General features: G+C 45.2%; 1 protein-coding gene and 1 long non-coding RNA gene across 6 annotated transcripts in view; one reads left to right on the top strand and one right to left on the bottom strand.

Moving 5' to 3' along the window:
* LOC135914006 (uncharacterized) overlaps positions 1 to 27294 on the bottom strand; it is a 211481-nt gene that overhangs the window by 106770 nt on the left and 77417 nt on the right. The window contains exons 3-4 of one of the 5 annotated variants that reach the window (XR_011507509.1): positions 26111 to 26250; positions 834 to 913 (exon numbers count right to left, since the gene is read on the bottom strand). The exons of 1 other annotated variant lie outside the window; for it this stretch is intronic. Coding sequence is in view for 1 of the 4 variants with exons in the window: in XM_070522563.1 (XP_070378664.1) it covers positions 26195 to 26250 (56 nt within the window). In the remaining 3 variants the exon portion in view is untranslated. Of the gene's footprint in view, positions 1 to 833; positions 914 to 26110; positions 26251 to 27294 lie in introns of those variants that run through there. 3 more of the 5 variants (XR_011507510.1, XM_070522563.1, XR_011507517.1) reach the window with 3 other exon arrangements.
* LOC139048108 (uncharacterized) overlaps positions 1 to 27294 on the top strand; it is a 46563-nt gene that overhangs the window by 3507 nt on the left and 15762 nt on the right. Inside the window, exon 2 of the long non-coding RNA XR_011507520.1 lies at positions 13109 to 13389. This is a non-coding gene — a long non-coding RNA (uncharacterized lncRNA). The remainder of the gene's footprint in view (positions 1 to 13108; positions 13390 to 27294) is intronic.

Genomic DNA, 27294 nt, shown 5'->3' with positions numbered 1-27294 from the left:
GTGAAATCATTCTGAAACTTGAAGATAATGTTGTGTCACCTCCTTTGTGGATAGGGATTACTTTTGCGATTTTCCAATCATGAGGTAGTTGTGAAGTACTGATTTTCGGAAAACAAGGCTAAGAGGTTTAGTATCACTCTGCATATCTTTTTAGGAAAGTATTAGGTATATTGTCGAGGCCACTGCCTTACTTGGGATCAAGTTTAAGGAGTAGAGCGAAAATAGCGGCATCCGTAATGTCTAGTTTATCGATTTTCGCTTGATGTTGCGTTGCAATTGCGCGATTTATGTTATCATCTATAGTAAACACAGACCGAATAAAAATTGTTATATGCGTTAGCCTTGGCAGTTTTTTATTCGGGAAGAGGATGCGGTGTAGTACTTTTATTGCCACGTCAGTAATTGCAGAACCTCTGGGGCTAATTAAAAAAATTAGTGTTACTTCAAAGTAGTGCTGTTTAGCGCGTTAGCTTTAGGGTAAATTCTGCGATGGCGTCCAGTCATTTCTGAATTCGAGATTCCCCCCTCCTTTTTGTTTTTTGCTTCCCTTCATAACCTTTTCAAACGTAGCGTTGCTTTAAAAATTCGCGTGATACATGCAATACTTTTTGGAGGGCATTTTGTTTTTGTAGCCACGTAGTGAGTGAGGCAGTAAAGTACAACCGATTTGAAGTCAGACCAAAGGGAAGTTACATCTAGTGAAGCATCGGAGCCAATTTTTGAAAAATGCTGGAATTCACAAGATAGGTGCGTTACTAGGCTATTGTCAACAGCGTTCTCGAAGCCTGTTACTACAGATACAGAAGAATCAGTGGCTATGGCGTCACCGAAAGGTACGATGCACACTGGTACGTCGTGGTCTGATACATCATGAAGAACATCAGTTTTTATACGGTATATGTCAGAGTGATTACTGAAAAAAAAATAGATGAAGTAAACTCTGAGTATTTCCCAGTGAATGGGTGGGGCATGAAAAGATGTGATAAAGAGTGAAGGTTACTATGAGCTGAAACAATGCATCCGAAGCTGATTACGAGTAGCACATACTATTCCAGTTAATGTCTGGCAGATTAAAGTCACCCATGAGGACGACGCGGGAACTAAACACGTGACGTTCCATGTAATCATGAATGACACTGACAGTAACATCAGGAGAGTTTGGGCACCGATAAACACAACCTATGAATAGGCTAGTACCGTCACAAAGAAGTTTGAAAAAAATGGAAATGCCACAAAGGAAAGGCCTTATTTCATCAATAACGCTACTCCACCACCACGTGTGGGGCGGTCTTTTCGGACCACGGAATAGTTCGGCAGTGCGAACTCGTGATCAAAAACGTCAAGCGTGAGCCATGTTTCTGTAATGTCTGGTAGGTCTGCTTCATGATCACTGATCAGATTTTCAAGTGTTCAAGATTGTTGATGACGCATCTTGCATTCACCATGAGGAGTGTTAGTTCGCCGATTTTGCAGTCCGACGAGTAGTGGCTCCCTTTTTGTTTGGTTGCTGGGTATGTACACCGCCTTTGCTGCACTTGCAGTAGCTACTTATACGCATTTTTCATTAAGCGGTACTTCGTCATCCTTCTCTTTGCTCCTAACATATTCTCGATCATTTACATATAGCTTAACAAGAACAAGGGAAGCTTTCTCATTTTTTGTCGGTTTCCTTTCGCACTGTACCAATGTTATTCTCCAATGAATATGCCTGTATGTTTAAGTTTGTTTCCCCGTTTTAGTATTCAACATTTGTCTTCTGAGTCAAGCAGCTTAAGAATTACAGGCCCAACCCTGTTCGGCGCCTCTCTACCAATCCGGTGTATACGGTCGATTGCTACTGGTTTTAATTCTAGGGTGTATACAATTATGTTTTGTTCACTGCACTTTCAAGTATCAAGGGTGTATCTCCCTCTGCCTCCGGTAAGCCATTTGTTATCAGGTTAGTTCACCTGCTACGATTCTATAGATCGTCGATTTTTTCTTGCATGGCTATATTAGGAATATTCATATTTGCTATTTGTTCTTTACAGTCGACCTTTTCTTCTTGTTTCGTTAGCAAGACAAATTTCTTGTCTATTTTAGCCAGGCGACTTTCCTTAATCTCTTTTATATCAGCAGCTATTTCTGTTAATTGTTGGCTGATCTCAGAGTCTGGATTCGTCTTCATGTCTTCGCCAAGTAAAAAGAGTTTATGTATATGCATCGCATGCTCAATCGCAACAGCGCATAGCCGTGGGCACGGCAGCACAAATAAGAAAGGGTCCAAAAGGACTTCTTCTTGGGCAAGTTGGTGCTTAGATTTCCTAGGTATACCTTTTAGTGCAAAATACATTTCTTGAGAAGGGACAGAAGAAAGGAAGACAGTGGAGCGCCAAACTACCAACTGTTTAATGGCAGCCTGAAAAAACGCGTAGAAGGAAAGATAACATCTGTGCAGGCGCAGGGAGCCAAGGTGTGACAGAACAGCATGTTCATGATAACATACTTTGGATAAAGCACATTTCTGCAGAATATAATACGATAGATGTATCGCTGACGCAATCAGACCCTTTCTTTTTTAATATAGAACCCTTCCAACAACTGCCTTGTAGTTTGGTCCCTACTTTTGCCAAGAATCAATACTTGTTCAAAGCATGGCGTACAGCGACAGGCTTTCCAGTGCGCAGGACGATGCGCCTTGTCACACTTAGCAATACTATTAGCGTGCTCCCTCAGCCTTTCATTATTACAACGTCCCTTTTGTCCGACGTATGACTTCCCGCAATCTAGGGGTATCTCGTAGACCTACCCTTCAACACAGTCCCTGAAATGTTTGCCTTGCTGCGTCTGACAGCCCCGCCGCCCCTCGCGTGGGATCCAGGGGCACAATTTAGCTAACTTGTTGGGAGCCGAAAAGACAACCGGAATGCCATATCTGGTAGCTACCTTCTTGAGGTTATGGCTCGCACGGTGCACATAATGCACTACTTCTGGTTTCACTCGCTCCCTCTCCTTCGAGTGCATTTTGCCACTCACAGCGGTAGTTTTTAGCTTCTGCAGGAGGGACTCGACCACGGAATTTAAGACAGAGTGAGAGTAGCCTGCTTTTAAAAGTTTCTCAAGTTGATGGCAAAAACTCGCCTGCGTCACATGCACACATGACTTGCGGAGAGTGTGCATGTGATGGCCGTGAGCAAGGCCAGGCCCAATGGCCCGACCTTGCTTGAAATGGTCTTTTAGAGCTAGGTTGAGAGGTGGCGCTCAGCACAGGCCATGCGCACAGTCTATCATTGCAGCTTCTGCGCAAGTAGACGACGAGTGATGCAGCACGGGGTCCCATGACTTGGGACCCCGTGAACCTAGGCAATTACAGGCACTCCACCTTAGGCGGGGCTGTTCTAGTAGTATGTACATGTATACCCGTGATAATGCTTGGTGGGTTGGCAGCAGTTTGTAGAACTCATCCTAATACAGCTTAAAACAATAGTCGATTCAGCTCACAGTTCCTGTTCAGTAAAGGCTGGTTGATCTACACCAGAAATTTATCAGCACCAAGATTCACGCAGGCAAAAATAAACTGAAATAATACAGCACATTGCAGTGATTCTTTCGGCTCTCTGCTCACTTACTGCGATAGCGGCATTTTCGTGCTGCGAAGACCACCATTTTATTTTCCATTGCCTGCTTCGCCCTGAAATAATTTCGTTCCACCACTACAGGAAACTGAACAACGATCTAACCCTTATATGAATATACATTCATTAAGTAAACAATAGCAAAGATTCGTACTATGCGCACATCATTGCCCCTAGATTATAGGAGTTAAACGCAATATAATGTTGCAATCGCCACCACACACTGTGCGATAGGCCATCTCGAATTGATGCAGTGGAGAGCAACGTGAATGCGAAAAAATTCAACTTTGAGGAAGCTACGAAAATGTGAGAACTTAATCATTGTGTTAGAACTTAAACAGTAAAATGCGCACAAATAGTGGAATTAAAATGACAAGATAAAGCGCTTGAGTAGGTGGATGAAATTTTTGCGCCAGCAGTATGCTGAAATTTAGTTCATTGAAGCAATCCTCCCTCGACAACATAAAACTAAATGCGCCGTTTCTTAATTCACTTCATCTGGCGCATTAGAAAATTTTTATCATGCGCAAAACAAAAGCACTCGCTTTGCAACGCTCCTGTGTATAAGAATTCCTCTGAAATCGAATACCGAAACCGTAGGCCGAAACCGTAGGCGACGCCCAAGTCGAGACGTCAACGTGGTGGCGCTCCGCCAGTTCTTGTTAGCACAAATTCTATCAGTATGCACTCTTTGTTAAGTCATACATGTCTACACACAGGTGCAATAAAATGAAAATGTTAATAATTAGTGAAAGCAAACGTCATCGGCGAGTAACAATGCATTAAGCTGTCTTTTGTAGGAGCTTTCTGAAGCACTAAAGTTTAGCAGTTCTACCTTGTTTACTGTTTCTGTCGACTGATATATGAATGTTTCTTTAGCATAATCTGTTTTTGTTTTCGATAAGTGTCTGGTATTCCGGCGCAGTGAATAACGAGGTATTTCATCGTTGTCTATTTTGGTGAATAGTTTTTGTTTGTGTATAGTCATCAGAAGTTTCTTATATTCTGTCTGCTCGAAGAAGGGAGTAGCGTTGAAATAATGGAGCTGTGTAAAGGTCTACAAAACAGCAATAGTAATTGCAGTATATGCGAAGGATTCGTTTCTGTAACAGAATTAATTTGTTGTAGTTTGTTTTGGAAGTTGTGCCCCAAACCAGGACCCCGTAGCAGAGTTTAGAGCAGAGTATATTATAAATGTTGTTTGAGCCAATGCGGAATCAGCTGGGCTATCCTCTTAATGATTCCGACAGATTTAAAAAGGTCATTGCATAGCATCCTTATATGCGAACTCCAAGATAAATGCTCGTCCAACCAAACGCCTAAGAATTTTTCTTCTTGGACATGGTTAATTGCTGTACCATTGCAATTAATGTTAATGTCATTAGGTATGTTCTTGTTACGAGCCCTGAATAAAATGTGTGTTTTTTGCAGTATTTATTTCAAGACTATTTGCACTCAACCAAACTGATAAGCGATTCAGATACGCATTAACACTGATGGAAAGTTTAGAAGTGTCACTGGAAGTTTAAACACGTCGATATCATTAGCATACATTGCCAGGTCAGGTGAGTCCTGTATTCGTACAGTATTATTTACGTAAATTAAGAACAATAGTGGGCCAAGTTTTGAGCCCTGAGGTACACCCTGTTATATAGGCAAAATGTACGAGGTAATAGAATTTACCTGAAGAAACTGGCTTCGATTCGTTAGGTAACTTCTTATTAAATGATTAGAGATGCCGCATATTCCGAAGATTTCTAGTTTATGGAATAATATTTTATGATTGATCGAGTCGAAAGCCTTCCGCAAATCTAGAAAAAAGGCCAAGTGTAACCTTCCGCTTTTCTGTGTTCTCAGTTATTTTATCCTTGATATCTAGAAGGGCTTGCTCTGCTGACTTATTCTTTGGAAACCATATTGGTATTTTGAGATTACACTGTGTTTAGTCAAGAAAGACCACAGCCTGTCAACCACGACGCTTTCGAAAAGCTTTGAAAATATGTTTAAGACCGAAATTGGTCTCTAATTTGAGACTTGACCTTTCACGCCACCTTTATGGATTGGTGGTATGCGAGGGGTTTTTAGCGCATCTCGAAAGATTCCTGATGATATTGACAAATTAACAATATTGTAACGACGTGGGATCGACGAGTATGCGTAGCAGCACCGCCAAGAAACGCACTTTATCAGTCGTCCAAGGGAACAACAACAACGTCTTCTTCGTTTCCCCCGCATCACCTAAAAACCCGCGCTACTTCAGCGTCGTCCCCACTGGCGCATGCCCGCTGAATTATAGTTCTGCCAAATATAGTTGTGTCAATATAAGCTAGAATGACACTTATTTCGCTTGAGACATATTTCATCGGCTCCGGTTGAATTCCGTCGGGTGCGGCCGAGGCTGTGCTATTCATTTTGTGTATCAGATTTTGCATCTCAACGCTATCTGTGGGTTGTAACAGCAGCAGTTCCCCACGGCACAGCTTTCGTCTCCTCATAACGAGTTAAATAGCCAGTTGTCACGATTATCCACTTGTTTTGCAAAGATCACGTGGGGAAAGGACCAAGAAGATTCATTACCACTTGCTGGAACGGCACCGGAGGTGAGTTCCAAAGGCTGAAGGAAGCCGGGAGGCTTGACGAGTGGGACTTCCCACCTCTGACAGTCACTGCACGTTCGCAGCTAGCGCCGAAGAGATGAAAATAGGTGTGATCAATAGGATTTCTACCGTATGTGCTCTAATGTCATCGCGAAGCCTTAAAAGCCGGCACAGGGACCGTCGTCACACGCCTGTAAAGCTTCCTCGCGCAGCGCTGTCGGAACGATGAGAAGGAACGTTTCCTGGCTGTTCTCGAAATTTGTTTTGTACAGGACATCGTTCCACAGGCAGTATGACGTCAATCCTTGTGAAAGTGGACGAGGGACAACAACGTCAGCTCCATCGAGATATTGGATAACTGAAAGCAGCTCTGAGTCAGTACGTTGATAGTCAGCCAAGCGCACCACGACGGCGACACCTAGAAACTCCAAATCGAGCTCCAAGTCGGAAGACGTCAAGGGAATAGAACGTGACAAGCAGTCAGCACCGCTATACTCATGGCCGGATCTGTAGAGAACATTTATGTCGTAGTCTTGGAGGCGGAGGCTGCAGTGAGTTAGGCGACCTGACGGGTGTCATAGATTTGCAAGCCAGAAGAGCGAGTGGTGATTACTGACCGCTGGAAATGGGGGCCGGCCGTATAAGTAGGGTCAAAACATGATCATGGCCCACATGGCTGCTAAACAATCTTTTTCGGTGATCGAACAATTAGTCTCTGCTTTTGTGAGAATACGGCTCGGGTACGCAATTACACGTTCTGCGCCGTCTTGCCATTGAGCCAGAATGGCCCAGAGTCCTATGTTTCTTGCGTCTGAAAGAATTTCAGTTGCCGCGGTGTCATGAAAATGCGCCAGCACTGCAGGGGATTGGAGGCGTTTGCGCAATTCGGCGAAGGCCTGCTCTTGGCCTTCCGTCCACGCAAACGCCACATCTTGTTGCGTCAGCCTCATGAGAGGTTCAGAAATCCTTGAGAAACCTTCAACGAACCGACGTTATTAAGGGCAGAGGTCCTGGAACCGCTGAACAGCCTTCTTGTCTTTAGGCCTTCTTGTCGACGGCTGGATGACGTCATCATTTAGCATTTCTTAATTTTGATGGTTAATCACCTCCCACTCCATAGGTGACATGCTCTACGGATGTTGACGAACAGGCTGCGTCGACTGCTCTGTAACTCTCCGGTGTTGCGTAACGGAGGTGCGCTGGACTTTAGAGTCCGTAGAAAAACAGCCAGAAAATTCTGTCACTAGGCCCAGGAGCTGATCCTTCTATAGATCTGCTAAGTCAGCTTTAATGATGACGCGTGTACTCAGGCTGGCGGGGGTTGTTTCATCCGATGAATTCACTTGTAACATGCCGACGTCGGTGAAGTTAGCAATGCCGTTTAGGAACGCTACAGCTCTGCCTTGAACGGCGTGCTGTTACTCATTCATGAAGTTGGCCAACAAAACTTGCATTTATTCTGTAATGCAGCAAGGCCCCCGGCGATGCAGATGTGTCTTTCAAGCAGCAGTGGGACATTTGCATCGGCAATACCCTAACGTCGTCGAATGCGTTGCTGGTTACAATAGTTAATAGGCTGGTCCTTGGCGGCATCGTGATGTCTCGTCAACTATCCCCAAGGCGTTGACACAAGTGTCGTCAGTGCTGCTCCCAGCTAAGGCGCGTGCCGTCGAAAACGCTACCAGCGACTTTTCTAAGTTGATCACAGCTCCATTAACCTGCAGAATGTCCATTCCCAGAATTAGGTTCCTCGAACAACTTGGCAGGATAATGAAATCTCCTAGGTAGGTAAAACCACGAATGCTCACTCGCACTATCCATCTTCCTACAGGGGTTAGCAGATGGCCACCTACAGTGCGAATCTGCGATCCAATGCACTCTGTAGAAAATTTCGTCAGTTTGCAGGCAAGGTCCATGCTCAGAACTGAGGTGTCCACTCCAGTGTCAATTAAGGCCGTTATTTCTTAATGCCGTCGTTTACGGTAACATGAATGTTCAACGTTACTACCTCTCATACGGTGTCTGACTGCATCTCTACGTTTACGTCGTGCTGTTTACGTCCTTGTCATCGTAGTTGAGGATCTTGCGAATAGTCGACGTCAGCGGCTCACCTCCGGAGATCGCTGAACTCAGTTTTCCCGACCCACCGGGCTAGACGAGCGGCGGCTTCACTTGTGGCGCTGGGAGCGCCACAAGTGAAGGCTGGGCTTGGTGATGGTGACCTGCAACGAGCAGGAGACGACGAAGGAGGCTGGAGTGATCGCTGATCAACATTTCGACGATTCGCGACGGAACTCTATTTCTAGTGGCCGCTCACCAAGCCATGGACGAGGTGTATTCGGCGAATATCCACGGAGTCCCACATGATGCTAAGGACACATTCTGTAGATGGGCCCGGCTTCGCCACAATGAAAACAAAGGGGCTCGTAGTCTGTGGTGCGCCAGACATCGCTCTTCCTAGTTCTTGCATCGGTGATGTACGGTGGGCTGTGAGGCCTGAATCTTATGAAAATTTGTTAAGCAGAGTGTACTATGCTGTAGGCACTTGAGAGTGGTGCAAGATGTATTCATCATCATCATCATCACCATCATCATCATCAGCTTGGTTACGCCTACAGCCGGGCAAATGCCTATCCCATACTCCTCCAACTACCCGGTCATGTACTGATTGGCGCCATGTTGTCCCTGCAAACTTCTTAATCTCATCCGCCCACCTAACTTTCTGCCGCCCCCTGCTGCAGTTCCCTTCCCTTGGAATACAGTCCATAGCCCTTAATGACTATCGGTTATCTTCCCTCCTCATTACATGTCCTGCCTATGCCCATTTCTTTTCCTTCAATTCAACTAAGATGTCATTAACTCGCGTTTGTTCCCTCACCCAATGTGCTCTTTTCTTATTCCTTAACGTTACACCCATCATTATTCTTTCCGTAGGTCGTTACCTCAATTTAAGTAGAACCCCTTTCGTAAGCTTCCAGGTTTCTGCACCGTACGTGAGTACTGGTAAGACAGCTGTTATACACTGTCCTCTTCAAGGATAATGGCAACCTGCTGTTCATGATCTGGGGATGCCTGCCAAATGCACCCCAGCCCGTTCTTATTCTTCTGATTATTTCAGCCTCATGATCCGGATCCGCAGTCACTACCTGCTATAAGTAGACGTATTCCCTTACCACTTCCAGTGCCTCGCTGCCTAACTGTTAAACATTACTTTAGCTCTCTGCAGACTAATTTTTAGACTCACCCTTCTATTTTGTCTCTCCAGGTCAGTGAGCATACATTACAACTGGTCCCCTTAGTTACTAAGCAAGGCAATATCATCAGCGAATCGCAAGTTCCTAAGGTATTCTCCAATTACTCTTATCCCGACTTCTTCTCGATTCAGGCCTCTGAATACCTCCTGTAAACACGTTGTGAATAGCGTTCGGGAGATCGTATCTCCCTGCCTGACGCTTTCCTTTATGGGGATTTTGTTGCTTTCCTTATGTAGGGCTGCGGTGGCTGTGGATCCCCTATAGATATCTTGCAGTATTTTTACATACGGCTCGTCTACACCCCGATTCCGTAATGCCTCCATGACTGCTGAGGTTTCGACTGAATCAAACACTTTCTCGTAATCAATGAAAGCTACAGAAGAACTGATAGTTGGGCGAGTTAGTACGAATTCATACTGAAATAATAAGCGCGCACAATTGACAAGGAAGCAGTGAAGGGGACACACAAGCACTTACTCACAACTATTTTATTTTCGGAAAGATGCACAACACATATACCCCAGAGATCAGCACTGAGCATGTGCCTGAATTGACGACTTTTGTTGCACATGCTCAGTGCTGATAGCTGGGGTATATATGTTCTGTATCTTTCCGACAATAAAACAGTGGTGTGTAAGCGCTCGTGTGTCCCCCTTTGCGGTGTGCTTGTCAATTGGGCGCCCTAAATATTTCACTATGAATGAAAGCTATATATAAGGGTCGGTTATATTCCGCATATTTCTCTATAACCTGATTGATAGTGTGAATATGGTCTATTGTTGAGTAGCCTTTACGGAATCCTGCTTGGTCATTTGGTTGACAGAAGTCTTAGGTGTTCCTTAGACGTTAGACTTTAGTCTATGGTGTTCCTAAGGTGACGGTGTACTCTTCAGCGTAATTCATTTCCTCACGTGGACCCAGCTGTGGTACCACGTACTGTCCAGGAACATGGACGACCTGCCGGAACTCGGCGGGCACCGTTTCCGCAATGGAAAGTTGTCCCATGGGGACAGCGGTCATCTGCATCTTCTGCAGTTCGTCATTGATGGCAGACTGGATGAGTTCCCGCAATGCGCCGATGTCGATAACGAGGGGAACGGCAGAGAGCTCCCTGGAAATCACGGCGTCGCGGTGGTATTGCGTGGCCCGAGGTTGAAGGGCCTTTTCCATGGTAGTGTCTTCATCTTGGAACTCTGCAAGTGTTGTTAGCGAGTTTCCAATGAGGCCAGCAAATATTTCCCCTTTCACGCCGAGCATTAGGTGGCGCACCTTCTTTCTTTCATTCATAAAAGGGTCTGCACGTCTGAAGAGCTGATTCATGTCTTCTACGTACGCTGTCGCTCGCTCATTCGGGCCTTGAATACTCACCTCCATTGCTAACTCCTCTCTCACCTTCCTGGCCACCCTGGCGAAGTTTTTGAGGAACTGCCGACGTAATTCTTCCCATTACGTCAATGCCACCTTGTGGTTCGCAAAGCATGTTTTCACGGAATCTTCAAGACCGAAGTACACGCAACGTAGCTTACGCACGTGGGTGCAGTGGTTAAGGCTCGCAACCCGGTCAAAATGGTCAACCCAGTCGTCGGCGTCCTCTGAAGCACTTCCGTTGAACGGATTGACAACCACCTGCTATGTTGCAGCAGCGGCAGGGGGTGGTTGGTTCGTCATTCTAGTTCATTCGCGTAGCAGACCATGCTGTGGCTGGAGTCCCTGGAGACCTCGGCTGGTACGTACGTGCACTTGGGTAAGCTTGGCTGAACTACTCGCCTGGCTTAGGTTGGGCCTGTGCTCCCGAGATCTTCACATCTGCTGTACCCTGCACGTTCACGAGAAATTCCACCCAATTAGTACAAGTTAAAGTAGCTCAACAGCGACAGAATGACTAAAAAAATGTCTGCATTTATTTATTTATTTATTTATTTATTTATTTATTTATTTATTTATTTATTTATTTATGCAATAATGAGGATAAGAGGTCTTAGCAGGGTGAGCAAAAAAACAAAGATGATATACACAGAAGAACAAGATGAAACAAGTGTGTGACACCTTTTTCACACAAATTGTTTGGTCGTAAGGTAGACGACTAAGAAAACATTTTTATACAGCTCACGGGAACTGGGGGTATGCTTCAGTTAGTTTATTCCACTAATCTATTGTACGTGGAAAAAAAGAGTACCGAAAAGTGTCAGTCCATTCGAAAATAGGTGTTAAAAAATGAGGGTAGTGGTGCCAAGTGGGTCTGCTTGTCAAGGGGAATACGTATTTTGAGGTGTCTGAGGCTATCCTATGATTAATTAGGTTTGAAATAAACTCTAGACGGCTTTTCCTTCTTCGAATTTGTAATAGTTCAATACATTTATCGGTTAGTAATGCAGTGGGGGAGTCAGTAGCCCTAAATTTACTGTAAATAAATCGTACTGCTTTTCTTTGAATTCCTTCTAGGTTCTTAATGTTAATTTTTGTGTGAGGGTCCCAAACTATGGCCGCACACTCAAATTTTGGCCTAATTAAGGAAAAGTAAGAGAGTAGTTTAACACTAGACGGACCAGTCTTGGGTTTGTGGCACAGAAGGCATAGTTTCCGGAAAGCGGCCGAGTAGATGGTATTTATGTGCAAGTTCCATGATAAGTCACTCGTTAATGTTAAACCTAAGTATTTATAGCATGCTACTTTCAGCAAAGGTGCTGCAGCTAAATTGTAAGTGTAGTCTAAGGGTATTTTTTGCGTGTTATGGGGAGATAGACACACTTAGTTGCATTAAGAAGCATTCCCAATTGCTTCAACTATTTGAACACATTGTCTAATTTTAAGTTAAGGTCATATTGGTCAGTAATGCAGGTAACTTCTCTAAACAAAACACAGTCATCGGAAAATAGACGACTCTGAACTGAGGACTTAACGACATTGACGATATCATTAATATATAGTTAAAAATGTAGAGGGCCAAGCACACTCTCCTGCGGAACGCCAGAAGTTACCGGAAGGCAGCCAGAGACATGTTCTCCCACCTGAACGTATTATTTGCGGTTGTACAGATAGGCTGAAATCCAGGACATGAATAATTCTGGTATGCCAATCATCAGAAGCTTAGTAATTAGTTTATCGTGTGGGACTGTATCGAATGCTTTGCTGTAATCTAGGAATATTACATCAATTTGATTGGTAGTATCTAGACAAGCTGCAAAGGTGTGAACTATAGTAACCAATTGTGTTGTGGTACAAAATCTCTTCCGAAATCCATGTTGATGATTTGATAAAAGTGTGTTTTCTTCTAAGAATTTGTGTAATTTGTGAGCTATTATGTGTTTGATAAATTTACAACACCAAGATGTTAAGGAGAAATGGCTGATCCTGGAAGAGCATGCACGCAACTACGAACTCCCTAGTTTTCGCTTCAAGGGGCCAGTGTCATCACGTGCGGACTTATTTCGGGTCAATATATTCATTCTCTAGGCATAAGCTTTCCATACCTTCATAAATAGTTGTTATTGGCTCCCTCCTTCAATTTAAATATATAACAAGCTTTGCCCTGTTTATATATTTAAAATTATTGTATATTTGCATGGTTCCTACAGTGGAAACCGAAAACGAGGTTTTACTTGCAGCCCGAAGCTTCGAGCTAATAATGTGCTGTTTTTTCCAGGCACCGAGTGTCCTGAGGTGTGCGCAGCATTGGGTTTAACGGCGTCGGCTGAATCGTATTGGTTCCTGCGGATTGCCGCCCAACGAGACACTTGCCCTACTACCTCTTGCCGTGTTTTGAAATCGCCATCTCATCCGGTACAATCAGCAGTTCACCGTTACTGTTGCTGCTTGTCACTTGGAGCATCCTCTAGTCAGCTGTCCTGTAAAAAAGATTACCTACACTGACCGAGCGGGATTTGCGGCCCAAAGCTTCGAGCTAACAGTGTGCTGCTTTTCTAGGTGAGTGTGTTGCAATGTGTCTCTTTAAAGTCTATTGAATCGCTAGCTGGCTGAAATTCCCCATCGTGTCCAATGTCATTGACTGACGAGTAATGGGTATTGGTTTGTACACTTGCCGCCGCCACATCGGCTGTTTTGTTTAACGGAGAAAAATTGAGGATCCATGTAGCCTTGAGTGGCTCTGGTCATGTTCGTTTGGTAGGCGTTGCTTCGTGGGTGCACGCCTACTACTCGTACTTTATTCTCTTGCACAATTTTGTGCCGGAGACGTTGAGGTTAATCAGGGTCGGGATAAGGTTGACCAATTTGTGGCGTTATTGAATGAATTTACAGTATCGAACGAGAGATTTCACCAGGAAGTGACAAATAAACTTAAAGATATCCACACTACTGTGACAGACGTCAAAGGGCAGCTCTCGAAAATGGAAGAATGACTTCAGATTCTTGACAACTTGACCTAAAGCGTTACGGCTGTCGGCTCTGTTGTTCAAGAATCTCAAGTGCAGTCGAAAAATATAGAGCAGAAACAGACTGCTCAGACCTGAATAATCGCATGAGGCGAAATTATCTCGTATTCGAGGGTATTCCTGAACAAGGTGCTGAAGAGTGGAGCGATAAGGAAAAACTTATTTCTGAATTTATCAAGCAAACCTGGGTATTGAACCAGGCGAAATAGAGCGAGCCCATCGAGTCCGTCAACGTAAAGCCGATCAAACTCGGCCCATTGTGGTTAAATTTCTGAACTTCAAAAACAAAAGCAATATATTGAAAAAAAAACTCTATTAAACTAAAAGACCTCGATACCCCTCGCGTCTGGATCGAGGAAAATTTTACACCATGAATGCACCTAATCAGCAAACGCTTTCTGATGTCGCACGCACGAAGCGCCAGCAGAATGACAACTATAAATTGCTGTTTGATAAGATTTTAAAGGGCAACGAAACTTTCAAAGTCGACCCTTCAAGCAATGAAGTGGCTGCCATCCCTAGACACGATGCTCCCGCGAATGGCAAATGAAATTTCAATGCAGATAACAAAAACTCTCCATTGTTGTGGCAAATTTTAGAAGTATTTTCACAGAACAGGCTCACCTTTGTGGGTTTGTCGAGTCCTGCTCAGCTGATGTAATACTGGGAACAGGGACATGGCTATCGTGCGTTGTGTTCGACAATGAATTATCTCTTTCTAAACACTTTATTTTGTTTCCAAAAGACAGGGTAGAAACATGAGGCGGTGGTGTCACAGTTGCAGTAAAGAAAAAATTCCAACCACGTCTACTTGACATGGATTTTCCCGTATTGAAATTTTATGGGCGATGCTTCAGGTTTCATGTATCCCTCCAGACTCAAGACATGTGAATTAAATGCCTAAACGAATCTTTAACCTTTGTACGTAACAAATTTCCCGGCTCACCGATTCTTCTTGCTCCTGACATTATTTACCCTGGAATTAACAGGCGGACGGTTACAGCTGGAGGCGGCCCAAGGAAAGCTGAATGTAAGGATTACCTTGACGTCATTTCTGCCCACGGATTAAGCCAAATAGTTTCCTTACCAACACGGGGGGATGCTGTCTTCGATGTTGTTACACTGGAAGCACAGCGCGGGGCGGACCATCCCTAAAGATGGGACAGCACAAGCGCTGACCACTGAACCTGTCAATGTGTCTGTTCATGTGTTAGATTTCATTAGTGACCACAACGTCCTTCATTGTGAATACAATATAAAGGGCCAAACAAGTGTACAGGAAAAGAAAACAATTTATAATAATGCGCGAGCATATGAAACGATCACCAGCCAGCTCTCGGCTTTTTGTGTAGAATTCTTATGCGGCATGCATGATCATGACAGCAATGATACGTGATGATTGTTTGTAACAAGCTGACTCAACACAACGGAAAGTACATACCAGAAATGCAAACAACTCTGTCTACTGGAATTACGTTGTTCACCTCTCACGTAAGGCGCTGTACTAATAAAAAAAGCACGCTTATTGAAAAGCTTAAATTTCTACATCTGATGACGCCTGGACGGGCTATCGGAAAAAATCCAAGTGATGCAAATGCGAAATTGAAGCAGCTAAAGACAAATATTTCAACCATGATATTTCCAACATTTTAGTAAACAACACAAAAATTTTGGATAGTAATAAACCCCAAACTGTCATCATCAGGCTTCATTTCCCTAAAGAAAGACATCAAATTCCTTCCATCATTTGAGGTCGCTACTGCGTTAAATTCTTTCTTCTGTTCTTTTTTTACAAGTGAATTTCGCGTTCCCGCTAACATTGAATTCGATTGTGTTACGCCCATCATGAGTGATATCATAATCACCAAAAAGGGCTTTGAAGCTGCTATTGATCCTTCTTCTAGCAGCTCGATTCCCAGTCTGGACGGAACCTGCCCAAAACTACTAATAGTAACCAAACCTGTGATATCCCGCATTTCCGCGCTCTTTTTCAACAATTTATTGATTCAGGATGCGTTACTGGCGAATGCAAAAAGCTAATACAATTACAATATTTAAGTCCGGTGACCCGTAATCTGTATCTTAATACGGATCTATTTCACTGACCAGTATTCCATATAAAACTACTAGAAAACATTATATTATCAGCGATTATGAAATACCTAGTCAAGCACAATCTTCTCTTCATTAACCAACATGGGTTCCAAGAGGGTCGCCCATGTGGGACTCACTTATTCGTGAGTCCCACATGGGCGACCGAAAATGGAGTATATGTCTTTGATTTGGAATCCGCATCAGTCGTACGTCATTAACAAGCTCGAGTCAGTGCAAAACAAAGCAGCCCGCTTAATCAGCAAAAATTACTCACGTATGTCTAGCATCACTCACATTAGAATATCTCTAAATCTCCCCTCGCTAGAAAATCGGACTTATTCAGCTAGTCTCTGAGCTGCACCAAGCTATTAACGACTCATCACAAACAGACGCCATATTTTATGATTTTGCGAACGCTCTTGATAGGGTAGCTCATAACCGTTTATTATTGAAACTTCGCTATTTTAATATAAGCAGTAGGAATACGAATTGTAAACTTAAGTTTTTAACTAGCCGGTACCAATAAGTAACTACGAAGCAATGTCCTTCTCCGCCATCACTAGTAAAATGCGCGGTGCCGCAGGGCTCTGTAGTGGGACCAATTTTATTCCTGCTATACGCGATCGACACCAGCAATTATGTTGAATCTCCAATAAGAATATTTGCAGAATTTCTGCTATACCTCAAAGACACCAGCAATAATATTAAATCTCCAATAAGACTATTCGCACGTAATCGCGTAATATATAGACGAATAATTAACTCTTCCGACACTGACATACCGCAACCGGACCTCGCGAAAATTACCGACTGGTGTAATTAGTGGCAAGTGGAAATCGATCTTTCAAAAACTACGGCTATAGCTTTCTCTAGATCTAGTAGCATAAGGCTTACCCATTACTCGATGAACGGCATTAGTACTGCACATGCGCAAACCATAAAATAATTGGGAATTCCTTTATCTTCAAAAGCTTCATGGAATCATCACATCGAAGCAATTACGAGCAGTGCGTGTAAAACCCTTGGCTACATTAAGCGTAACGTTTACTCGGCAAACAAGTCCACAAAATTATTAGCCTATACGACACTGGTTCGTTCTAAAATGGAGTATGTGTCTTTGATTTGGAATCCGCATCAGTCGTACCTCATTAACAAGCTGGAGTCAGTGCAAAGCAGCCCGCTTCATCAGCAAAAATTACTCACGAATGTCTAGCATCACTAACATTAAAATATCTCTAAATCTCCCCTCGCTAGAAAATCGGAGCCTGATAGGACTTTTTTCCTATTTTAACAAGCTGCATCACTGCGGGTCGTCTTTCTGCGCATCCCACATCAGGCCCGCCCATCGTATGTTCCCGCGCTTTGATCATCCCTTTAAAGTGCAGCCAGTTCTGGCGCGCACAAACTTCTTGAGTCACATGACCCCTTTCTCGCGATATATCAGTGCAATATGTTACCACGTTAAATACTATCAGCTCTAAGTCAGGATGATTTCTTAGCAAAACTAAAACACCATTTGAACATACTAACGTAGTATTCTATTGCTCATTCGTTATAGGCATCCCTGTGGTATTGGCCGCTTTTTCTTATTTTATTTTTTTTTCTCATCTTATTTTCATATTCCTTGAACAAATGGTTTTATTGTAGGTTATCACAGAGTTCCTTGTACTTCATAAAATTTTCTCTGGCTGTGCTTTTCCCTGTTTCATACAGTGTCTGCTGGTATGTGTACCAGCAGTTATGTGGGTACCACATATGTATGTGTAGCAAGCATTTTCAATTTAAGAAGTGACCGAGTTACGTTGATTGTGTAACACCCACTTTAGTTCTATAGGTATCTTCAACGTTTAGGACGTGTCGTTGTATTGCTCTCACTGTTTTTTTCTGTTCTTTTGTTTTCCTGATTTTTCGCTTGGGTTATTCTTATTTTAGCATGCATTATCTATTTAAATGCGGATACTGTATCTATCACTAATATATTGTAACAACTTTATGTAATGCCCGTACGGGTCTTTAGGGTATTTGAATAAGAAAATACGCATGAGGCAGCCACCACTTCGTAGAGTCCGTCAGGTGTTCCTAAATCTGGCCTGGGATGGTCAGTGGCAGCCATGAGCATTTGCTATTATTCAGAACGTAACTAAAATAATGAAAATAGTGCAGCTTGCCAACTGTCGACGATACCGTTGATACGTGGCAAAGCATACACCTCTTTACGCCCAACGTTATTGAGTCGGCAAAAGGCACCGTAGTATGCGATGACGACATCTTTGCCTTTTACGTGTACGAGAGGTGACGACCATAGACTGGAAGATGGCTGTGCGACGACGCGCTGAAGCACTTGCCAAGGTTGCTCTGTGAGGACACGGCATTCTGTCGGTGAAACACGATAGGGGCGTTCGGTGCAGAAGTGTTTGAAAGTCCGTGTCATTATGCTAGATGAGCCTTGTTGCACAGCTCAAAGGAGCTTGTTGCTAGTCAAAACACGTGTGGCATTTTCCCAGAAAGGCAGGAAGTTTCTAACCTTTAATCAGGTAAATGTTGTCCATAGAATAAAGGTGGCAAGCGGTAGGCTATAAGGAATGTGTTGCGGGGGAGTAGGGGCGACGGTGGTGAGCTGGGCATTGGGAAAGTCTTGTAGCAGCGCCAACATTGTCGATACATTCCACCAGGTGGATGTGACCAAACCATTCCCCACAAAGCAACAATGACAAAAAAACAATGACATCAGAAATTGAGGTACATGGAGGGGCACAATGACAGCACTCACATGTGGCATCGCTGGCGTCCTGTGGAGGGATGTCATCAGCAGTGCCGTTATCAAGAGTTGAGAGCGTCAGCTCTACACGGGAACAGTCAATCATTTGATGGTGATGTGATAAGAAATCCCAAACAAGAATCACCTCATGGGTTCATTGCGAAAGCACGTCGAACTCAATGGCATATTGCTCACCCATAATGGATACTAATGGAATAATGGAAACCGCTAGCAGCTGTATTGGCTGGCTGCTACCACTACGCAATGACAATCGCAACTTTCTTAAGCAAACGACAGAGGTTGTGGTGCAAAACTGATACCGTGGTTCCAATACCTACAAATACGATTGTATCGATACTTTCAAAGATGTCAGTCAGATTAATAGGGTCCGAAACGGAGAACATGTACAGTTACATGTACAGTTAGCTTATGAGGCTATTACTACTTCGAGAATTGCGACAACCAGTTTTCCGGATCTATGGGGCGCCGTCGGTGCCGCCTACGTAAGCAACGACGTAGTGTAGGTGAAAGGCGAATAACAATGTATGCGTTCTCATGCAAATGAGAATCCTGAGGCTGCACAAGCGTGAGACGTGGCATGGGATGACACAAGCTAAGCAAATGGGCTTACTATCCAGTGTCCGCCAAGGATTCGTGTATGGAGGTGCTGAACGCGCCTAGGAAAAGGCAAGCGCTAGCACAAAGATGATGAGTATAAGTCAAGGTATGTGGTCGAGGTGTTCAGGCAAGCACTTTGGCGTACGCCAACGGCGCTGTGAAATAAGGTGGTAAGGTCCCGACACTTCTAGAAATGACAAGGGCGCTGGTACAGCTACTGCCGAACAGGCCGAAGGGCGGGCTTCAATAACCTGCCGTTTGAAGGCGCTAGGGATAGAAGTAGCCAGGTACATTGAAGTGTTGGACATGGAGAGGAGGATACACGGCTGGTGAGCCATCTTTTCACGCATAAGTTTATTTGACAGCTACGGTAACGTTTAGCGTAGCGCACGAACACCTCGGATGGAGTTTTACATATACGTGGGCGCAACATGGCGTAACCTAGCACGCAAATTAACTACTCCTGGGCAGAAGGAAACTGCACGCTTGCAGCTGCCGGCTTCTGCCAACGCCAGTTTGAATAGGAGTACCACTGATAGCGGTTGAGGTGTCCTACATTGGTGGTGTTGAGATGAGGCCGACGGGAAACATCCTCCTTATTCAGCACTCAGTTAAACATCAGATAAAGTAGGCTTGCCGTTTGCTGGCCGTTCGGCTCTAACCAGTTCAAGTAATACCAGCTCAGCTAGCAAGAACGCTTCTGTGCGAATAGCATGCCATAGCCGCGCTCGAATGGAGAAGCACGCTGCTTGCCACTCGACAGGTTTCCTCTCTTACACCGCTGTGTCCCTACCTAAGAAATTGTCATTCGGGGTGCATCCGTGTGGGGCTGCAGCGTCATTTTGAGTGCCAAGATGCGGCTGCTATAAAATAATTTTAGTTTCTAGGACTTGAGAAAACAATTATGCGTGAACGCCAAACATGCTGAATGGCGTGTTCAAAACCGAGATATAGCAGGCTAAACCTGACCTAACAAATACGAGACGCAAATACCAAAGAAAGGAACTTCTTATTTAGACAATAAAAATGGCACTTTATCTAACACATCGATATATACACCGACTCTCAGTATGCGCTGCATGCCTGCAAGTCGCGCCACACATCATCATCGGTAGTACTCCTCGTCAAGCAGGCCTTCAGGCGTGCGGAGGCCCACGGGGTCACTGCAACACTTCATTGGATCCCTGGTCACCAGGGCATCGAGGGAAATGAGAGAGCCCACGAGGCGGCGCGCGCCCTTCTTTCCAACCGCGTCGTCTCCCGGGATCCTTCAGAAGCCCTCACAACCAGCGCAAGCAACACGACAAATGGAGCCCCTTATGACCCAGACAGAGCTCTGAGAGCGGCAGCCAACCGACGCAAGAGGGAACTCCATGCGAGTGTGCCCTCAGATCCAGACCCACTTCCAGCGGGTCTTCCCAGGTCGGGGCAAGTGCTGCTGCATAGGCTCCGTTCCGGCTTCGTCCTCACACCGGATGTGCTGCAGCGGTGCCGACAGTACCGGCCACGCCGGGAAAGACGCCCTCCATCTCCGTCTCCCAACTCCCTTCCATCGCAGGAACCCGGCCATCCCACAGCCTCCGCGGACCAAGAAGCGCTCCAGACGCCACACAGGTGTCCTGACTGCGACATGGCTACACGGCCATCCGCAGCCCATCTGTTTTGGGAGTGCCAGCGACACGCTCAACAGCGGGACCACCACCTGAGGGCGGTGCGAGTGTCGTCCTACGAGGAGTGGATCAAACCGGCAACTGGCTCGATGGATTCCGATAGGGCCATTCTGGACTCACTCTTGGCTTTCGCCAAGGACGCGCAGCTTCTAGGACGGCTCTGAGTACGCCTCCCCCCTCCCCTTCCTATTCCCCATTATAGGCCTTCGCGCCATCCCTTAATAAATATAATTTGTCATCATCATCTACATGGGCTCACGTTATTTCACCCATCGCTGCCGGCGATCTGAGGAGATTCATTCAGTTTTGCATGAAGGCTCAAAACATTGGGCATCCATTTCGTTGCGGCTGCCACCCGCTGTTACGGGGACGGGTTTTCGCGACCTTCAACAGTGCCTGCTTGGAGCTCGAACCAAGTTGACCATCCGAGTCGTTCGAGCAAGGAAAACAAGGTGATGTAAAAACAATAACATAAGCTTAATTCATCAATGTCAGTGAGCAGTGGGCTCCCAGAAAAAACATAGAGGAACGTTTGGCATGCGTGCTCCTGCACACATGGCCAGAGATGTGTCCGCTCGTGTCGTCTCGCTGGTCTTATACCGTCCACCATTCGGGCAACCTTATTCTCTCTTGCTCTCTCGTAGCGGGCCTTGTGAGGGCATGTCGCGTCAATCTACACAGAATAACACAGATAGAAACCAATCTTTGTAGCGCAAAGGTTGAACGTAGGTCATGGTGGGTTAATCCACACGAAGGAACACAGAGAGAAACCGGTCGCACACACGCCCGACGGACACATTTGTTCAAATTGCCGAGCGTGACGATTAGAGAAGTCCTGCCTCAGGCGTTTGGCATCCGTTCCATGCATTGCCCCACAAACTGAGTCGTAATTGACCTTAATTCAAAGCCAGCATCGGGAAGGAATCCTTCTTTTTCACGATGCATCGAGGTAGCGTGGCCGACCAGGCTAGTCACTTTCTGCATAAATATCACGATGTTCTCGTTTGGTACCTGCACACGAATATCCAGGAGAGATTCCGCTCTATCTTCACGCACGACGCTAGTGAAGTTGTCTAAGAAGGTGTTGCAAAAGAGGCTCCACGCTGTCAGAGAGGACTCTCGATTCCCGAACCGAATCCTGGCGGCGTCTGATAAGGAGAAATAGACATGACGATGCTTGTCTTCCCAGTTGTTGAGCATAGCGGCCTGGTCGTATGTCTTCAGCCAGCTACGGGGACCTCCAAACGATCATCCACGGGTGGTCGGTGGCTCCGAGTCACTGCAGGTCGATCACTGTAGGCGGCACTGCACTTGGGCTTCGCACTTGGCCATGATCTTCCTCGTCTTCTCAGGCAGAAGTCCGTGCTTCAGTAGCAGCCCTACCTCCGTGCGGCAAGTTCGCAGCTTTGCGGCCAAGTGGACATTACTTTCACAACTTGCCGTTTGCTTGCAGCTTGCATGGGAGGTCGGCTGCACATCGAAGCATCTTCACAGGATGTCACGTTCTAGTGACGAGGAAAAATCACAGTATAAAAACTGTGAATAACGAGTTTAATGATTTATTGAACAAAATTGTGGCTAGGAAAGCAGGCGTTACTCAACGCAACAACGATAAGGGTAGGCACAGTCGTCAGTTGTCGAAATGTAGTTCATGGGTCGAATGCGTCAGCTATTAATGTACGACCGATCATAGATCCCACAGTAATCACTGGGGGCTGGCGTGCGTTAAACGATGTACACATTTCGCGTGGTGCATGTAATCTGATTAGACATGGTTCTCTCACTATAGAATTGGTGATAACATTCTAGAAGATCATCATCATCATCAGCCTGGCTAACCCCACTGCAGGGCAAAGGCCTCTCCCGTACTTCTCCAACTACCCCGGTCATGAGCTAATTGTGGCCACGTTGTGTCTGCAAACTTGATCTCATCCGTCCACCTAAATTTCTGCCGCCCCCTGCTACCCTTCCATTCTCTTGGAATCCAGTCCGTAACCCCTAATGATTACCGGTTATCTTCCCTCCCCATTACGGGCCCTGCCCATGCCCATTTCTTTTTCATGATTTCAACTAAGGTGTCATTAAGTCGCGTTTTTCCCTCACTCCAATCTTCTCTCTTCTTATCCCTGAACGTTACACGCATCATTCTTCTTTCCAAAGCTCAATGCGTTGTCCTCAAAGTAAGTAGAACCCTTTTCGTAAGCCTCCATGTTTCTGCACCGTAGGTTGCTACTGGTAAGACACAGCTGTTATACACTTTTCTCTTGAGGGATAATGGCAACCTGCTGTTCATGATCTGTGAATGCCTGCCAAACGCACCCCAGCCCATTCTTCTTCTTATTATTGCAGACTCATGATCCAGATTCACGGTCAATACCTGCCCTAAGCAGACGTATTCCCTTACCACTTCCAGTGCCTCGCTACCTATCGTAAACTGCTAATCTCCTCCGAGACTGTTGAACATTACGTTAGTTTCGTGAAGATAAAATTTTAGACCAATCCTTCTGCTCGGCCTCTCCAGGTCAGTAAGCAATTCGAGAATGAGTGAGAATGAGAATGACTTCAAGAAGTTAATATACCAGTAAGACGCATCTTGCTCCAAGCGATAGCTTTCTTACAGTTATTAGCAGGTGAAAAATCGTCACCGAAAAAAGACGTGCTACTGCGTGTGTCCCTATCGACTTGTCCGAGAGAGAAACTACGTTTGCCGTGAATGTATGCGCAAGGTACTCACTTAGAATTCAGTTGTCGCCAGAAGCCTCGGTTCCTTCGAATTTGTACGAACGTAACAGGACCTTGCGCTCAGTTGTGTCCCATGGGTTTTCATCTAGAAAGGGCGCCGTATAGAGATTTGTGAGGGTCTCGGGCCGAGACCCTCGCTTAGTCAAGCATCCGCTGCTTATATGTGAGGTAGACGAGTGCTGCCGCCGGGTACCTACAGCTATAATAGGTGCAAGCGCACTGCCGGCCTGGCGCTCAGCAACAACGGGAGTTCTAGACGCTTGGAAAGACACCGACCTATTGGTGGTTGGCCGCATGGTGCCTCCAGAAAAGGGAGCCCTTAAAAATTTGCTATTTCGGTTAGCCAAAATTTAAGTCAAGAACGAGTAGGGAGCCAACTTCAAATCTCAAGCACCGAACGCTCCCGTAAAGTCGCCAGCTTGGCGGAATGTAGCCACCAACGGGACCCAGAAGTAGCTCCAATGGCCAGTGGGCCCCAGAGCACAGTTCTTTAATAACAGTAAAGTGTTTTAATAAGCATGTGGAACCTTACAAAGTGACACGAGCCCCTCACCTTATCTTCTCGCACTAGAAGCAGATCACGTGACCTGCAATACTGTAGGCACTGTGGCCGTGCATGCGGCGTCGATACTGAAAGTCCACGGTGGCGTGGCTTTGCCGGTGGCCTCAACGCAGTGTCTAACGCAGTGTCAACGAAGTGTTTTAAACTTGGCATCAGAATAAAAAGACACGGAGCAAAACATCATTGCTACACAGGATTCGGCTCGGCGTTGCTTTCACCCGTCGCTGCGCACACCTCATCGGCCAATCGAACAGCCCTGATTGTGTACACTGCCAGATGCCCGAAACACTGCAACACGTACTGTGCGACTGCCCAGCATATATGCTGGAGCGAATGACGTTAGACAGTTTCCTAGCAAGCCAGCGTAGGCAGACAACTACTGTCGGAGGAAGCTCTCCTCGGCCCATGGCCTGACACTGCAATTTCAATGCGTGCAACAAAAGTATTGATGAAGTTCCTGCAGGACACCAAGCTCGGCGAGCGGCTCTAGCGAGACAACTGTCTGATGTACATAAGCACTCACCACTTCTCTTATCATCATCATTCATCCCAATACTTTCACTCCCCTTCCCTCTTCCCCAGTGCAGAGTAGCAGACTAGAGCGCACTAGCTCAGGTCGACCTCTCTGTCTTTCCTACCAACAAATTCTATTCATTCATTCATTCATTCATTCATTCAGTATCTACTTTCCTGAAATGAAATTTAGCGATTAGTGATGTGTGCCTCTGGAACACTTGTGCCTTATTTGGCAGTGATAACAGCACTTGCGCCTTATTGTTCAACTGCCCCATCGCAGATAGAATCTTTGTACCACACTCCGAAAAGTCCATTGCGAGGAGTGTGTACGCGCGACTGAACGAGGACGTGGAAAGAAACAAATACATAGAGACAGCGCTTACAGCGATAAAGCACTGTTTCTGTGTATCTGTTTCTTTTTACGTCGCGCGTACACATTCCATTAGGAATTCAAACAAACTAGCCCGCCAACGCGTTTTAACCATTGCGAAGTTTACGTGCACTGCAGGGCATTGTTTTATTCCGCTGCTTGATGGGCATAGCCCCAATATGTTTGAAGGCCTGGTTCAGGCTTCTGCCCAGAGCTCATTTAATTACGCATGTATAATAGGCTTAGCATGCATCTCACATCTCTTCACACATTTAGGAGCAATAAGAGCAGCGCTGTAATCAAAGTATTGGGTACACTTTACTGCGATTCACGCCGCATGTGTAGCATCGTGGCCTTTCCTTCACGCAGTTTAAAACAGCAACGTAAGTTGTTTGGCATGCATTTCCCGAAGGTACTTAAATTTAAATTAAATTCTTTTGCTGGTTTAATAATAAATCTAAGGGGACAAATTTTGTGGTAAGGTAAGTTAGTTACACGTATGTCAAATCACTTTCTAGTAGCCATCGAATACCGTGTATGTTGTGGTTAGAAAGAGGAGAGCAGGTTGAGCCTTTTCAGTAACTAAAAAGAAAAGTTGGCAGACTCAAATAATGTACTAACTTGGGTCGGTTGGTACATGTCTGAAAAAACATTAAGAGCGCAACGAATGATACGTGCACACTGAAACAGACGAAGCACTCGTCCATTCGTAGCGCTGTAACTCTTTTTTTTTGTCGCTTTTGGCAGACTCAGTTGGAGCCGACAGTTGCGTAATTGGAAGTATAGCAAGCGTGTCAGCACGGTGGCTTTCTGGTGGGAAATATTTTAAGGAGTGTCGAGGCATGCGCCTGCGGTGCGATGGCGACATTACTGAAGTACGTATTATATTTGTAATATGTAGCATGAGATAAAACAGAAACGTACCGTGGCGTAATGGTTAATGTATGGGGCTTCTGTGCTAGAGATGATTTGTTCAAATCAGGCGTCAGAAGGTCTTTAATATTTTGTTTAGACTGAAACATTGAGAACATAACGGGGACCAATGGCCTCAGTGACTGCACTACCTGCAAGATCGGTTCAAGAAATCGCTGTCATACATCGCGAGATGCTCCACAAAAATTGTCTTGACTCAGGCAACAATGATTCGCACTAAAAAGATTGGGTTCACTTAGCCGCAACGCAAACCCATTCATCCTATCGAAGTGTTGATTCCGCTCACTCAAGTGCAGGAGGACAACATTTGCGCAAATGGCGGTCCGTACAAAATACGGAATCAAAGCCTAAATGGCTACGAAAACTGCAATAAGATTCACAACTGTTAAAATCATATTCCATTGAAAATGCGTACCCTAATGTGCGCCTTTCTTATTTGTTCTCACGGTACTGCGTGGCCGTCGTTTCCACGATAAGTATATTTATATGAGACAAATTGAGAACCGAAGCGATACATAGAAAAACGAATTAGCGCAGAAATGTTACGCCGCCACATAATTTCGCTACTGACGTTTCACGACCGGTACGCAGCGTGATGTCGCAAAGAATTACTCACATAGAAAATTCTGTATGATCTAGGAAATGGGTTCAATACGAGTACTTACCTGTGCATCCAAGCTGTGGTTTCTAATGTCAATTTTGTTTCAATGTCATGGCGGATATTTGCTGTTCAAACTGGCACTTTCGCCCGAAAGGAGAACCACTTACTGCATTTCAGAGCTGGGGCTTGAACTTCTTGGACGACGTTCGCACACTAACGCGGATGCGACATATGCGGGTGCACCAACGTTTCTGGGTTTGAATGGAAAGAAATCTTTGAATTGAATTGAATTGAATTCTGGGGTGTTACGTACCAAACCCACGATCTGATTATTAGGCAAGCCGTAGTGGGGAACTCTGAAAATTTAGACCACCACGCTTCTTTCACGAGTACCTACATCTATGTACACGGATGTTTTCGTACTTCACACCCATCGAAACGCGCCCGCCGTGGCCGGGAGTCGGTAACTGCTTACTAAAATCGAATAGGAAAGCAATAGACTAGAAACTATCTATAGAGACATCAGAACACTACGAGTCATAAGTTACAACGCTGTTATATTTGTATTCTTTCT

Source organism: Dermacentor albipictus, chromosome 7, assembly GCF_038994185.2.
Source record: "Dermacentor albipictus isolate Rhodes 1998 colony chromosome 7, USDA_Dalb.pri_finalv2, whole genome shotgun sequence".
Taxonomy (NCBI): Eukaryota; Metazoa; Arthropoda; class Arachnida; order Ixodida; family Ixodidae; genus Dermacentor; species Dermacentor albipictus.
This window is presented reverse-complemented; position numbering and strand designations above follow the sequence as displayed.